Source organism: Corythoichthys intestinalis, chromosome 4 (assembly GCF_030265065.1).
Source record: "Corythoichthys intestinalis isolate RoL2023-P3 chromosome 4, ASM3026506v1, whole genome shotgun sequence".
Classification (NCBI taxonomy): Eukaryota; Metazoa; Chordata; class Actinopteri; order Syngnathiformes; family Syngnathidae; genus Corythoichthys; species Corythoichthys intestinalis.
The window spans coordinates 18364812-18381419 of NC_080398.1; the positions used below are offsets into that span (position 1 = coordinate 18364812).

At 37.3% G+C, this 16608-nt stretch overlaps 1 protein-coding gene across 12 annotated transcripts in view; it reads right to left on the minus strand.

Annotated features, from left to right (window-relative positions):
- Window positions 1-16608, minus strand: part of dnah5 (dynein, axonemal, heavy chain 5) — a 173918-nt gene that overhangs the window by 113223 nt on the left and 44087 nt on the right. For all 12 annotated transcript variants that reach the window (XM_057835036.1, XM_057835035.1, XM_057835038.1 and 9 more), the window contains 12 exons: window positions 16446-16599; window positions 16069-16232; window positions 15830-15986; window positions 15041-15253; window positions 14165-14389; window positions 11739-11911; window positions 9033-9103; window positions 8778-8885; window positions 8455-8642; window positions 3722-3916; window positions 3091-3225; window positions 2888-2995 (listed from right to left, as the gene is read on the minus strand). In XM_057835036.1, the coding sequence (XP_057691019.1) occupies window positions 2888-2995; window positions 3091-3225; window positions 3722-3916; window positions 8455-8642; window positions 8778-8885; window positions 9033-9103; window positions 11739-11911; window positions 14165-14389; window positions 15041-15253; window positions 15830-15986; window positions 16069-16232; window positions 16446-16599 (1891 nt within the window). The remainder of the gene's footprint in view (window positions 1-2887; window positions 2996-3090; window positions 3226-3721; window positions 3917-8454; window positions 8643-8777; window positions 8886-9032; window positions 9104-11738; window positions 11912-14164; window positions 14390-15040; window positions 15254-15829; window positions 15987-16068; window positions 16233-16445; window positions 16600-16608) is intronic.

The following is a 16608-nucleotide window of genomic DNA, read 5'->3' on the forward strand; positions in this document are numbered from 1 at the left end:
GATCTGACTCTCAGTCTAAGGGAAAGGCTGCAACTGAAGAACATGGGTTGATATGGTTAAACAAGATCCAATAGAAAAAAGGGGCCAAGACCTTGAAGGGTTTGATAAATGACAACGCGAGCATTCAAATTGATCCGGAAACACAGTGAGCCAAGGCAGGGCATTTAAACCCAGTGAATGTGCTCCGTCTTTTTTTATCCTTTTATTTTATTTATTATTTATACGCATTCAATGCGGCTGAAGATAGTCTACAATAGTACCCCGTTTTCTCTAGACAACTGAGCATATTCTAGTAAAGTTTATTAGATGGAAAAATCAATTTTCATCTTAGTATAATTGTTGTATAAGTATATTGTATAATTTACATTTTTTCTATGTTTCTCTCCCTAAAATTTAGGAAAGACATCAAAACATTGGTTTTGAATTTCCTAATGTCTATAGAGCTGCATTTTTTTCATTCTTGTAGTGTGTCACTATTTTTGTGACAAAGCACCCATTTGTTAACAGACGATGGTAGTAATGTGTTACATTTACTCCGTTTCATTTACTTGAGTAACCTTTCTGAGAAAAATGTACTTCTAAGATTGGTTTCACCACGCCATACTTTTTACTTTTACTTGAGTAAATTTGTGAAGAACACTACTCTTACTCCGCTACTTTTTGCAACACTACTAGTCCTTCTCAAAAAATTAGCATATTGTGATAAAGGTAATTATTTTCTGTAATGTACTAATAAACATTAGACTTTCATATATGTTAGATTCATTACAGACAACTAAAGTAGTTCAAGCCTTTTATTGTTTTAATATTGATGATTTTGGCAAAAAAGTCATCAAAAACCGAAAATCCCTATCTCAAAAAATTAGCATATCATGAAAAGGTACTCTAAAGAAGCTACTAACCTAATCCTCTGAATCAACGAATTAACTCAAAACCCCTCCGAAAGATTCCTGAGGATTTTAAAAACTCTCAGCCTGGTTAATTACGCAAAACCGCAATCATGGGCAAGACTGCCGACTTGACTGCTGTCCAGAAGGCCATCATTGACACCCTCAACAAGAGGCTAAGACACAGAAAGAAATTTCTGAGCGAATAGGCTGTTCCCAGAGTGCTGTATCAAGGCACCTCAGTGGGAAGTCTGTGGGAAGTAAAAAGTGTGGCAGGAAATGCTGCACAATCAGAAGAAGGGACCGCACCCTGAGAAAGTTTGTGTAGAAGGGCCGATTCCAGACCTTGGGGGACCTGCAGAAACAGTGGACTGAGTCTGGAGTAGAAACATCCAGAGTCAACGTGCACAGGGGTGTGCTAGAAATGGCAGAAGCGCCTTACCTGGGCTACCGAGAAGCAGCACTGGACTGTTGCTCAGTGGTCCAAAGTACTTTTTTCAGATGACAGCAAATTTTGCATGTCATTCAGAAATCAAGGTGCCAGAGTTTGGAGGAATACTGGGGAGAAGGAAATGACAAAATGCCTGAAGTCCAGTGTCAAGTACCCACAGTCAGTGATGGTCTAGCGTGCCATGTCAGCTGCTGGTGTTGGCCTACTGTGTTTTATCTAGGGCAGGGTCAATGCAGCTAGCTATCGGGAGATTTTGGAGCACTTCATGCTTCCATCTGCTGAAAAGCTTTATGGAGATGAAGATTTCATTTTTCAGCACGACCTGGCACCTGGTTTACTGACCATGGCATTACTGTGCTCAATTGGCCTGCCAACTCTCCTGACCTGAAACCCATAGTAAATCTGTGGGACATTGTGAAGAGGAAGTTGAGGGACACCAGACCCAACACTGTGGATGAGCTTAAGGCCGCTATCGAAGCATCCTGGGCCTCTGTAACACCTCAGCAGTGCCACAGGCTGATTGCCTCCATGTCACGGCGCATTGAAGTAGTCATTTCTACAAAAGGATTCTCGACCAAGTATTGAGTGCATAGCTGATATAATTAATTGAAGGTTGACTTTTTTGCATTAAAAACAATTTTTTTTATTGTTTGGATGAAATATGCAAATTTTTTTGAGGTAGGGATTTTTGGGTTTTCTTGACTTTTTTGCCAAAATCATCTATATTAAAACAATAAAAGGCTTGAACTACTTTAGTTGTGTGTAATGAATCTAAAATATATGAAAGTCTAATGTTTATCAGTACATTATAGATAATAATGAATTTTATCACAATATGCTTTTTTTTTTTTTTTTAGAAGGACTAGTAGTCATTACATTTTTTTATTCCACATATTAGATTTTACTTTATTATTGCCAGAGATGCCCACAGTACCTCTACCATATTCAACAATGAGACGTCGCAACAATAAGCACATGACTCCATTATACCAAACGGACGTAACAGTACAGTCACATGACCACACACAGGCTTGCAGCCAGATGTCCAATGATCGTGCCGACCTGTTCAATCCCATAGTGTATTTAGAGCACCGTGAGGACTTTTGCCTATACCGCTGCCATTGACATTACTCGAAAGCAGCAATTTCAACCTCTCTCCCAGTTTTTATTTTGCATCGAATAACCACAGAAAACCAGAGATGTGATTTTCTAAGATTCCATGGTACGGCACTCATGCTCTTTGGATGGGTGATATTTAATTTCTGTAGATTTTTCTCACCGGAATTCAGTCTTTTTTTGGCCTAATATTGTCATGTAGTATAGTAAAATAATTATAACAGCTCAGTATGGACAGTACAATTATAACGGTTCATATAGATGACATGCTGAGAAAAAAAATATTAATAAAAATCAAACGATGTAAGCATTCATTACTTGAATCTTTTTTTTATTGAATAATTGTATTACTTGTACTTGGGTACATTTTTTAGATGGCTTATTTGACTTTTACCCACCTATGCTTTTTAACATTCAGATACCTCTTTCCTACCTGTTTGTCAATGGCTGCCTCAAGTTCAGGGTACCCGACTTTATCAAGCTGTATGCCCGGAAAGAGGTCTTCAATCAAGCTGAGGAAGAGTGGCTCATCTTCATCGATCTATGAAATGCATTCATGTGTACATTAATTTGAATAAATAATGAACAAAGGGTGAATATTACATGATTTAACTCATATCCCCTATTCAAACTGACCAGCTTTGAAAGATTCATATCTCTGAGGACCCTCATAACAATGGTAGACTCCGTGTCACTGGGATTGGCTCGTTTGGCTGCTCCCAGAGTCCGCAACACGGAAAGGATGTTCCTCAAGCCAAAGTCATAGTGAACCTGATGATGCAGTCAACAATATTAACTCAGCTATTTCTTATCACTAAAGTATGTCTTTCTTACTTGCTACAATTTCTTTAGCTTGGATGATTGTCTTGATTGCCAATTTTAGAAAACTGTGGGAACCTTGATGCTTCATTTACATGGACATATTATAAAACCCCAGACAAACATTAACAGTAATTAAATTAAGGTAATTCAAGGTATTCAAATAGCTAACTAAAAGAGAGGAGAATGATTGTTTTGGAAAGGCACTGCTACAGCATGTTCCCCCTGAGAAAGGCTTGGCTTATGTATTTAACTTTCTAATTGCATTGTAAACATGTAAAAGGTGTGTATATAATTCTCAATTAGTCATGAGTCCTCAAAGAAGATAATGCAATCAATTTGATTACTGTAATAGCCTGTGCCAATGCAACAATATTCCAGATAAAATAACTAATCAAACAAACAAAAAAACCACTGTGGAAAATTTCAGATCTTGGCCTTTGCTTACCTGCTTGGAGAGCTGCTCTTCACAGAGCTTGTAGAGAGTAAAAAATTTCCGAGCCAGCTCCATATTGTCTATGAAGCCACAGCTGGCTAGCTTCACTCTGATGATAATTTGACGGTCAGGAACCATCATGGCCACAGACCGAAAGTTTATCTTAAGGTTCTCTGGGAGTTCTTGTCGCCCTGCATAACCTGGGTTCTGAATGTCCAAGTAAGACAAGCAATGACAGACATGAATGAGTACACACCCTTTGCAGAGTCAGCTCTTTCTTCATTTCATAGCGAATGACAATATAAGAATTTTAAGAATGGCAAAATTCACCTGTGTCTGTGGCCAACATTTGGTTTTGATAGACTTACTTTATATTGGTGTCGTCTCATTTTTACAATGCTGCAATATCATATGACTGCAGTGACCGTCATGTGAAAAAATTAGAACACCCCATTAAATGTTCAGTTCTTTATTAAGAAATGTTCACATATAAATGTCTGATCTTGTTTTTCTCTGGGAAAGAAAGTGATTGAATTGTAGGTAAACATAAAAAATAACATTGTTTTACTCATGAAACCAGATATATCAACAGAAAATATATATTCTAACTGAGGAAAAAGTTAGGACAACCTACCACCTAATAGCTAGTGTTATCTCTTTTGGCTGAAATAACTTCAGTGAGACGCTTTTTGTAGCCATCTACGAGTCTTTGACATCCATCTGAAGAAAGTTTGCAACACTCCTTAACGCAGAATACTTTCAGCTGTGAGATGTTTGAGGGGTTTCTTGCATGTACAGCCCGTTTCAAGTCACCCCACAGCATCTCAATGGGATTCAGATCTGGGCTTTGACTCAGCCATTCAAGGACTTTCTTCCTTTTCAGTCAGTCCTTGGTGGATTTACTGGTATGTTATGCGTCATTGTCATTTTGCTGGATCCAGTTCTGTTTAAGCTATACATTTTTCACAGATGATCTCACATGATTCTCAAGCACCCTCTGATACACGATATAATTCATGGTGCAGTAATGAATCCCCAAACAATGACACTTCCAACTCCATGCTTCACAGTTGGGATGAGGTTCTTTTCCTGGAATGCTGTATTGGGTTTACGCCAAACATGTCCTTTGTTCTAGTGTCCAAATAATTACATTTTAGATTCATCTGTCCAAAGAACATTATTTCAGAAGCCCTGGTCTTTGTCTACATTCACTCTGGCAAACCAGTCTGGCCTTCGTGTTCTTCTTGGAGAGCAAAGGTTTCCTCCTTGCACAAATCCCATTAAGGTTAAACTTGTGAAGTCTCTTTCTGATTGTAGAGGCATGTACTTTCACATCGACAGTAGCAAAAGCATGCTCTAGGTCCTGTGATGACAATTTAGGGTTTTGGAGACTTATTTAACCATCTTGCGGTCCGCTCTCGGGTGAACTTGCTTGGACGGCCAGACCTGGACATGTTGGCAGTTGTTTTGAATGTCCTCCATTTGTAGACTATTTTCCGGACAGTGGAATGGCTGATTTTATATTCCTTTAAGATCTTTTGAAATGCCTTACCAGACTCATAAGCGTCTGCAATCTTCTTCCTGAAGGGCTCAGACAGCTCCTTTGATCTCACCATGGTGTTTTTTCTCACTTCAACAGTCAGTCACTGTTGAAAGTATTCTGCATTGAGGAGAGGGGCAATCTTTCTTCAGACCGATGTCAAAGACTGGTAGATGGTTACAAAAAGTGTCTCACTGAAGTTATTTCAGCCAAAGGGGGTAACACTCGCTATTAGGTGGTAGGGAGTCCTAACTTTTTCCTCTGTTAAAACATGCAATTTTGTTGATATATTTGGTTTAATGAGTACAACAATGTTATTTTTTGTTGTTTACCTGAAATTAAATCTCTCTCTTCTAAATCTCAAGATCAAACATTGATATGTGATTAATGCAGTGTCCTAATTTTTTCACATGACTGTATACTCGATAATACTTACTTTTAATATTTTTTTACATTGATTAAAAAAAAACTTAAAAATTGTAGATGCGTTTCAGAGCCCGTCCATCCAATTATTAGTGAAAATGTAATATTATATACAGTATTATATATTAATACAGAATAATACTTGATATGAACATTTGTGTGGAGGGTAGGAGTACAATGTGTTAAAAAGAGTAGTGCGGAACCATGATCAGGCTACGTCAAAACCAAGTAATCTACAACTTTCAAAATCAAGCAAAATGATAATAATAAAAAGTCGCAGGGGCCGAAACAGAGTATGTTTAGGTAATTTGAATCCGAACTTGTTTGTCGATAGTAACATTACCACGCAGATACTGGAGGTAATGTCCCCAAGTGCTCTTTTTCTTCATTTAAAAAAAAGGTGCCATTAGTTCACTAAATCCCTATGGAAAAATGATAGAGTGTTCATTCCATTGTGCCAGCCTTTAATTAACCCCTGTGTGCACACGAACACGGACATGCACACACACAAAGCATACATACACATATGCACATGAGCACACTCAAGGGGGATGAAGGGGATGAATAATCGTCCTTTACATATAACCCTACTTACCACATAGAGAAATAATCCCATTGCTCTTTTTTTCTTACTTCAATATTTTAATTGTGCCAACAACAATAATCTGTGATTGAACCTCGAGTATGCTAATTACAGTGATCCCTTGCTACTTCGCGCTTCAAACCTCGTACCTTCAGTCCATCGCGGATTTTTATTTATTTATTTTTTTTGATTAAAAGAATAAATAAAGTATTTTATAGAGCTGTCCCAATCCGATCACATAGGGTCTCACCCTCCCTCCTGCCTTTTTTCTTGGTCAGGCAGTACACTCGAGTTGCTTATTAAAGTTAACGATGATTGACAGACGTTAAGCTTTGATATTGCCAGAGATGCTGGGAAGCCAAAGCTTCAAAGCGCTGCATGCATCAATCATCATTAACTCAAACAGTTGCTGTGGCAACTCATTGTGTACAGTATAAGTGATCAGCTTGAGCGGATTTAAGTGGACTCAATGAAGCATTTAATAAATACAATTATCATTATACTTTATTGTTGTCTCAAAATATTTTGGTGGTATAGTAACATGTTTTTAAAAAAAATCATAATCACAGTGCATTTGAAGTGCTTCAAAAGCATTTATTAAAATCAAAAGTTTTTATTTATTTATTTATTTATTTATTTTTAATAATAATACTTTGGGGTTGAAAAGTGAAAAAACGTGCCTTATTTGTATCTCTTTCCAATGCTAAATCTGAATAAATACATTGAACACACCAAAAAATTTGGGGGTTGAGGGTGGGGGCGCTCATTCACGGTTTTTCACTTAACGCGGCGGGTTCTGGTCCCCATTAACCGCGAAAAACGAGGGATCACTGTACAGTAATACTGATACAATTATTGTACATCTTTGAACTGACCATTAGGAGAATTTTTCCAAGTCAATTAAATTACTTTCATTATTAATTTTAGGTTTTCAAACTGAATAAAAATGTTTGGACGAATATTTTCATTGATATTGGGAACATCTCTAAATACACACTAGTTATCTGTCACCTAGTCAACCTAATTTTTCATAGTATGTTACTTATTTACAGATCAACCAAATAAAGTGATTAATGTTTACTAATTACATAAACATGGCTATTAGTCCACTGTATTTTTTGGACTATAAATCGCACCTGAGTATAAGTCGCACCAGCCCAAAAATGCGCAATGAAGAGGGAAAAAATACATATAAGTCGCATTGGAGTATACGTAAATCGAATTTATGGGGGAAAATTTACTTTTTTAAATCCAACACATAGAACAGGTATTTCATCTTGAAAGGAAATTTAAAATAAAAATATAATAGAGAACAACATGCTGTATAAGTGTACAGTGTGATAATGTTACATAATGCATGAACAACGAAATGCAAACGTGGCCGGTATGTTAACGTAACATAGCTATTAAGAGTTCTTCAGATAACTATAGCATAAAGAACATGCTAACAAGTTTACCAAACCATCATTGTCACTCCAAAACACGAAAATAACATGTGAAATGATATAATAATGTGTTAATAATTTCACACATAAGTCGCTACAGAGTATAAGTCGCACCCCCAGCCAAACTATGAAAAAAACTGCTACTTATAGTCCGAAAAATACGGTAAATTGATAAAAACTTTATTTTGTGTTATTTTGAATGTTGTATATAAACGTGTGGGTAAAGTGAAATCATGTAAGTCAAAAACTCCATAAATTCTACAGGGCTAGTGTAGTAAATTTCTCCAGCACATAAGGCAGTTTCTCATCCATTTAGTTAGGCGGATTAAACTAGTGTAAATATTTCTGCTCTTTTAAAGTGAAAGAAATGCTACTTCTGTTTGAGCTACACTAGCTTTTGCAGTGTAAGCAATTTAAGATACAGCTAGCGTATCTCCCAAGAGTGTAAAAGTGTATCATAAAGCTTTTTCTGGAGAAACTGCAGAATGTGGTGTTCTAAGTACTGTTTTATCTTGGTGAGTGAGCTAACCTAGGCTACAAAATTCATTAAATTTCTGTGTAGAAAACTCAGTGTAAATGCCTTCTAAAATGGTGGTTTAGTTTTTTTTTTTTTTTTTTTTTTTAATTGTCGCATTATTTTTAATTTTATTACTTCTTGTTGAATGTTTCTGGACATAATTATAATCAATGAGATATTTATATGCCCCTGTAAGAAAAAAAAATGTTTAAGTATGAATATAAATGTAAAACCCACCATTGTTAAAAAGATACCAAATTCTGGATTCATCTCGACATTTTCTCCATCGGTAAAGACAAAATTTTTGCGGCGTTCTTTTTTGCATGTAAGCACTATTGAAATCTGCTGGGCTGCCACCGATAGGACGGGAAGGTCAATGCGGTTGAATTCATCAAAACATCCCCACGAACCAGACTGAGCGAGACCTGCAATGCATATACAGGCCAATGACATATTAGTGTTAGTGAAATTAAATAATGACACAATCTGTTATCTTCTATGGTCAAAGCTTAACACTCAAGCACTGTAAGTATTAGCATACATACTGTAACCCTACTAACCCTTGAATATTCTTCCTAGACCTCTGAAGTCCATCTGGTCAGAACAGTTGAAAACCACCACATACTTCCCCAGACATCGCCCCATATCTTTAATGGTTTCTGTTTTGCCTAAAATGAAAGAACAGGTTGTTAAACAAAAAAAGTCATATATTTCTAGGCCTACCAAATAAACGAAATATATACTCTTGTAATGTTAACCGTCTGTGAGCTTCCTGTTTGTGAAAAACAAAAATATGTTTGAGGTGTCTTTCATACCTGTTCCTGCAGGCCCTGCAGGTGCCCCACCCATATTCATATAGAGAGCTTGGGCAAGGGTGATGTAGCACCTATACCATGTAAGTGAACATAGAACAAACTGTTACATCAGGAGAATTATTTTGTTTTGCTTCTTAAAACAACAGACCAATTATCTCTTTAAAGTGTGTATTTCTCTTGTTCCTCATTTTCAATCTTGAGGCTGTGCCCGAGGGAGAATGCAGGGCAGACAAAGACAGAGTGCAGTGTGGAGAAAATGGCAAAAGCAGCAGTGGACACTGTGGATGAAGATACGTAGTATGCAAAAGATTGGAATATACTGTCACTGCGGTTGTTTAACATTGCTTTACCTTTGCTGTGTTAGTCAAACAATGTTTGTAAATTAATTATAGTGTCTCTCTGTGAGAGAGTTGCTCCTAGTAAATAAATCCCTGTCCCCAGTTACTGGCATCTGTGTAAATTAGGTATTGTTCACATTAAGGCATAATAAAATGGTTAGCAGCTGACAAAGTCCAACAATTTGACTTCTCCACACTGAATTGTATGCATGTGTTGATATTTATTCTATTCTGTCATTTAGCCCTTTTATATAATTCAAACATTTCCCTTTTGTATTTTTTTAAGCCCCATTCAGACATACGACATAGTCCGGTATTATTGTACCAGTATAGTGGCTCTACTAACAAAATTAATTGGTTCTAGAAGTAGTTTCGTGAACTGAAAATTCCATAAGTAGAGACACGTTTTCCCTGTAGATAATCCGTTCCAAGCACCCCAAAATTCAGATATAAATCTTTAATAAAGCATAAAAATGCATCAAATAACATAAAATCATCAAATAACAAATACATGTTACTATTAGATAATTGCACAATAACAATAAAATGACAGTTGGGCATAATGTAAAAAAATAAAGCTGTCGGAACACGAGGGGCGCTGGGATAGACACATACACGAACAACAGAGGTCCCTCTTAGCCAATTGGATGCCAGGAAGATGCTAGGCAATAGCTAATAGCAGAACAGCTATGCGTATGTTATGTTCAGTAAATACCATACTGTATCTTTCGTATCCTGAAATTTCTTTTGTAACACCAGGCAATATTTTCCTGTTGAGGCGTGTCTTAACCTGAAAATTTCTTACGCAGATGTTCATAAGTAGAGGTACCACTGTATCTACCCGCCATGCTCTACGTGTAAATGCAATTTGCTGGCTCAGCTGACACAGACATTAGCCGGAACAAAAGGTAATATTATGCTTCAGAGCGCAGCGGTTGATTGCGTAGCTATCATGTGACTACAGAGCAGTTCAATAAAATCCTCAGTTTTCTTCACTACATTTGACAAGCAGCAAACAAAGAAGTTATTAACTAATTTATTAACAAAAATAGATCACATGACTGTTCACACATCCGAGGACTGAGGAAAAGACTTCCCCAGTAGCAGGCGATCGTGTGCCGGATCTGGCCTAAGCTCGCCAGATCCGCATAGCAATCACATCCGATTAACGTCAGTGTGCCAGATGCAGCCCGGATCAGCACTATAACAGTTTTGCTTTAATTCTCGCCTTGATTGCACAGAGGGGTGAGCCAAGGGCCAGGTGCCACTGATTATTGTCAGCAGCTTACTTAAACCGGTCCTGCGGCCTCACATAATTGCCAGATCAACAACTCACCTACAGTTATGTGACTTTCAGCTAACAAAAAAATCTTGTAATCCTGATACTGAGCTCATTTTTGTGTTTTTTCCCTCCTAGATCCTATACTGCTTGTCTGGCAAAACGCCTGCCTGCCTGTTCTATCACCAAACTGCCCACCGGATTCTTTGGACACTATCTACCACTCCCTCTCATTGTCAATGAATTAGGTCCCCCATTACCCTAGCACCTTAATAAATACAATATGTTGCTTACAGTCTAAAAATGGGTCACCTTTAATGTAGAGTTGCTTGTTCCGAATAAAATATTTTGTGAAAAAAAACAGTTACCTTGTTATGTTGTTGTATGTCGCATCAATATCTTAGCATTAATAAATGGCATGAAAAAAGTGTTGTCACTATTGCTTTTAATAGACAAATTCATTTGCAATATAAACACCTTTCAGCATGGTACACTGAACAAAATAAACTCCAAATTTAATAATGAAAACAGTTTTGATACAAATCTGGCCCAGATTGGGTAACGTGGGACATATCCGGGCCATACATTAATATCGTGTCTGCTACTTTGGATCAGTTTTGGCCCAAAACTGTTTGCTGATCCAACAAGTGACTCATTACTGAGTTTGGGCCCTTGTTCAAAAAGACACTGGGACGGATCCGTTTTATAAAATTTTATGAAATTTAATGAAATTTGCAGTACATACATCCGCTCCAGTTATTATTTGCTATCTGGGTTAAATTTTGAATGGGACCATGCGGAACGAGTACAAATGTATTTTCTTTGTATTATTGATATTATTATTATTATTATTATTATTATTATTATCATTTAAACGTTGTGAGTAAGGCGGTGTCGTTGTCCATTCTGGTCTCTTTCAAATGAATGGGTCCGAATGGAACAGAAGCTAAAAAAACCCATCAGGCATGACTTCATGCCCGAGTCGCACTCTTCGTGTGAAAGCTGCCGAGCCAGGAAGATGTTACCCAGTAATGTTCCGGTACGTCATGTTTGAAAGCAGTTTAATTTAATCTTATGTGTGGTACTAACCTGTCAGTCAATGGCGTAATGACAAGCCTTTCAGTGCAGCCCAAAAATTCATTCTGGTAGACAAAGCCTACGTCTGTGATGCTGATGATCATTTTGTCAGAGTCCTCATTAAAGTAGAAACGACACTGCTTCAGCCATTCAAAGTCTCCAGGGTTTTTGACATGCAGTCGGCACTTGATAATGAAAGTGAAAAAGGAAGGAGGATTAATAAATTCATAGGAGTAAAAAATCAAGGGTGACAGGTCAGGATTAATAAAGGGATGGTGGTTGAAATTAAAAATACAAAGACGGTGGATAGAGGGTGAGAACAGAATAAAAAAAGAGGTTAAAAAGTAGGTGTGCGCATCATCAGTTTCATGACAACACAATATCGATTCTTCGGACAACAATACAATATTTGCAGACATTATAAAGGCTGACATGAATTTACAGTGGTATGAAAATGTATCTGAACCTTTTGGAATTTCTCACATTTCTGCATAAAATCACCATCAAATGTGATCTGAGCTGTGTCAAAATCACACAGATGTAAAAACAGTGTCTGCTTTCACTAAAACTACCCAAACGTTTATAAGTGTTCATCTTAAATGAGGATAGCATGCAAACAATGGCAGAAGGGGGGAATATAAGTAAGTGAACCCTCTGAAGAGAACAAAGGAAGAACAAAATACAAGTTCTGGAGTGGCCTATTCAAAGTCCAGACTTGTACCCTATTGAAATGCTGTGGCATGACCTAAAGACAGCGATTCATGCCAAACTGAAGTACAGCAGTTTTGTAGAGAAGAATGGGCCAAGATTAGTCCTGATCTATGTGCCGGACTGATCTGCAGCTACAGCAGGCGTCTGGTTGAAGTTATTGCTGTCAAAGGGGGGGCCACAAAATAGTAAATGTGATGGTTCAATTACTTATCTTCCCCCTTCTGTCATTGTTTGCATACTATCCCCATTAAAATATGAAAACCAATAAATGTTTGGGTGGTTTTAGTTAAAGCAGACACTGCTTTTTCGTCTGTGTAATTTTGACAAAGATCAGATCCCATTTGATGGTGATCTTATGTAAAAATGTGAGAAATTCTAAAAGGTTAAGATACTTTTTCATACCACTGTATGCGATTCAAGGGCCTTTAATCGATAAATAATTTGTTCATATTGAACACAGCAATAGAAAATACAACTCAATGTTGATGGTTTTGACAATTTTGTTCATGAAACATTTCAGGTATTTGAAATAAAACCACCTTTTGACAAAACTGCATATTTTTTATATCGATTTCAATTTGATTGTGCATGACCAATCAATATATCGATCCAAATTAATCGATGTATAGATAACTTTTTTTTAACTTTTTTAAAATTGTTGTTTCTAAGTTTATGGAACGAGGAAAGGGATGTAAAATTTTGTTTTGTAATAAGCAGCAAGAACACAGTGACTATTCAGTCAGAAAGGAAAAGAGAGAGGACTGCTCTGAAGATAAGAGGAGCGGTAACAAGGAGAGATAGATAATATTTGAGAAAACATGGTTCAAATTGAATAATAAATTAAGAGAAATAAAACATCAAATCAAAGCACTTTTGTTCTCCTTAGTGACAAGCAAGGCAATTAATGTGCCCAAAAAAGAACCTTTCATGACGTCCTAAAAAAATTAAAAGGCTGATTTTTTTTCTGGACTCTTTTCAAATAGTGGTACGCTGACAGCCAGAGCCTCATATGTTGGTATAAAAGGTAATTTAACAAAAGGAACAGTTTCCTATTTGATATACAGTTAGTGGCATCTAAAATTATAAGGCTCTTTTCAGTGTAACATTGTGGAAAGCATTAGCATTTATTGCTTGATCCCTTCAGACCCGCTGTTGGAGCCTATCCCAGCTAACTATGGACAGTAGGCAGGGAACCCCCTGAATCGGTTGCCAGCCAATCACAAGGCACAAGGACATGAACAGCCATTCACGCACACCTATGGACAATTTAGAGTGTTCAATCAGCCTACCATGCATGTTTTTGGGATTCCGCATTACCCGGAGAACCCCCACGGCAGTACAGGGAGAACATGCAAACCCCACACAGGAAGGACGGAGCCCGGGACTGAACCCTTGATCTCAGAACTGCGACACAGACATGCCATTCACTCGACCACCATGCCACCGGTTATTTTTAATGTTATCGTATATGAGTTAATGTGGTTTTGTTGAGAACTGAGCACTTTACATTAACCTTTTTAAAGTTGCGTTTGGTCAGCCATTTTCAAAGAGCCAAAAATTGCATGATTTGATTTTGATGGGTAAAGTTTCATCCAATCATCTCCCAGAAGAGGCAATAGCAACTAAATTCAGTGTATTTATTGGTTTAGAGACGTGAACGTGTTATGTCCTTCAGCAGCATGCTTAGGTCTGAAGGGGTAAAATTATCATATCCATTCCATACTTACAAGGTCGTCAAATATGTCCCTTTGATGAACATGGATAGTGATCAGCGTCTCATATTTGGTCCGATCAATGGCACTCAAGTCTCTTGTGGTCATGTCGATCAGAGTATTGAGCAGATCTAAAAATAATTGATTGGTTTTAGCCATAATACGACGATCATATCGAGCGTTTGTGAGAGCGTCCTCAGAATCTCTTGTCCATATCATCTGGATGCCCAGTAAGCCCACCTGAATAAAAAAATTAACAGGCCATGGTCAAGTTTGCGGTTTTCTTGTGTTTTTTTTTTTTCACAAACATGCTTGTGCATACGGAACATGTTCGAAAAAGGGGAAGAAAAAGTACAAACTCTGTCATTCCTACCCATTTAATCTTCACTCCATCATCAATAAATCAAAAGTTCTCTATATATAATTACACTGTCTGTTTTAATATTTGCTGTAACTTTAATATAATAATGATGTACCCTGTATTTCCAATACTCATGATCAAGTCCTTCCTCTTTTCTGTACATCTCAAAAATATTTATTGTATAATTCTTTTTTAACTGTTGCATGATTGGACATTGTTGAAGGTCAATATTCAATTTGCTCCAGGCTTTCACTCCATATACAGATAAACGAAAGCTCTGCAGTGTGCTTTGTCCTTGAATACTTTGTCATGAAGTTTTACATTTCCCTCAAACTGTAGCCACCTTCTCGCTCTGAAAATATATTTCTAATATTTCCCAGCAGTAAAATATGATCGTCCCTTCTCTGCTTTCGCTGAAGTAATAATATAAATTAAGTATTCCTTATGTCCCTTTAGAATACGAATGTGAACCAAGTTAGTCCAACAAGGAATGAATATATTACATCAAAATTTGTCTGTGTTTGACTCACTTGAGCTGGAAAAGCATTGAGAAAGTCAATTAGCTGAAAACCAGGTTCCTGAATGGCCAGGATAGCCTGCCGGATGATCATGTGCAAAGACCTTTGGGATTCGTTAAGGAGGGCATTGAGCCAAACCTCAACATTTCCTTCTGCTGTGACTGGTCGATCCAGTTCCATAGTTTCCCCCTCGCGAGATGATACAGACAGGATGCGGTCATATACCTTGAGAGGGTGTTACAAAGGTACGTTGAACAAAGGGAAATTCATTTGCAGCCTTGTTTGCCTGATTTAAATAATTAACCATGTACTTTATTTATATATATATCAGAATAAGAATGCCCTTTATGTGACTATGTGACTATGACTATGTGACATGTACAGTGGACCACCGCTTTTTGCCAGGTCTATTCGTAAATGTTATTTCAGGATTAATTTCAATATTTTTAAGGACGTTTGGGGGAGTTGAGGGCTTTATCATGAGGTAAAATGGTTAAATGACTCCAGTGACTATGCTGATATCACATCAGTGTAGCACAAGAGCAGTGGGGGTGCATCCATATTCCTAATGGAAAGTGAACATTTTGGAGACAGATTTTTTACAGATTGCTTCAAAGTTGATTGAAAAAATATTTTCAATTTCATTGTCCTAATCGAAAAATACATAAGATAAGTTTGTTAGTGAAAAATGGATTGTCTTGGCTGCAGAATCCTTTTAGTTTAAGCTATTGGCTTTAAGGCCTGGTCCACTGTATGTAAATATTGTAATGTCTTAGGTTGTAAGAATCACAAGAATTTCACCTTGTCATGGAATCTGACAGTTTTAATGTTATCAAAGACATTAAGAAGGTGGGCTTGGATGGTATGGGAGTCTGAAGCTTGACCCAGGATCTCAAGCAGGGCAGGGTCGGAGACGAAGAAGAATCGAGGAAATAGCAGACGTTTCTTTTCCAAATATCTATGAACGCATCCAATGTAACAATGTAATACATTAAAATAACAATGTTGTTTGAGTATAGAATTGTTAATATGGGTCTAACCCTGTCAAAGATTTCTGGCAGATCTCAAGCTGTTCCATTAGGTGAGGAAGTAGCTGTCCCATGGTCTCATCTCCGACACATGACTGGATCACATTGGGCATATCGTGGGCCCGTGTCATGATCTTAACCCATGATTTGTCAATATTAGAAAAACGCTTTGCTTCCTAGTGGACAATGAAAAGATCAGCTTTAGACACTGTAGTAATTAATCACCCAGTTTTGTTTATGAGGTGTCTTGCACTCTTGTCAAATACATATATTAACAAGTAGGCCTCTAAGGCTAATTACATAAAAGAGTCAGGAATGAGTTCCATTGTGTCATTTTAATAACATTGAATTTCAACTACATCTTGAGCCATAACAAACAATTGGATTACCTTAGGAAGCTGTTTGGCGATGTCTCCCCCCACAAACACAGCCTCGAGATAGATCCATAGATTCTGGACAGTCATCCAGTTTTCTATGATGTCTGTGGTGTTGGACAGATTCAGAACCCATTTTTGTATCTGAGCTTTAAATGGTGTGTTGTACCTGGACAGG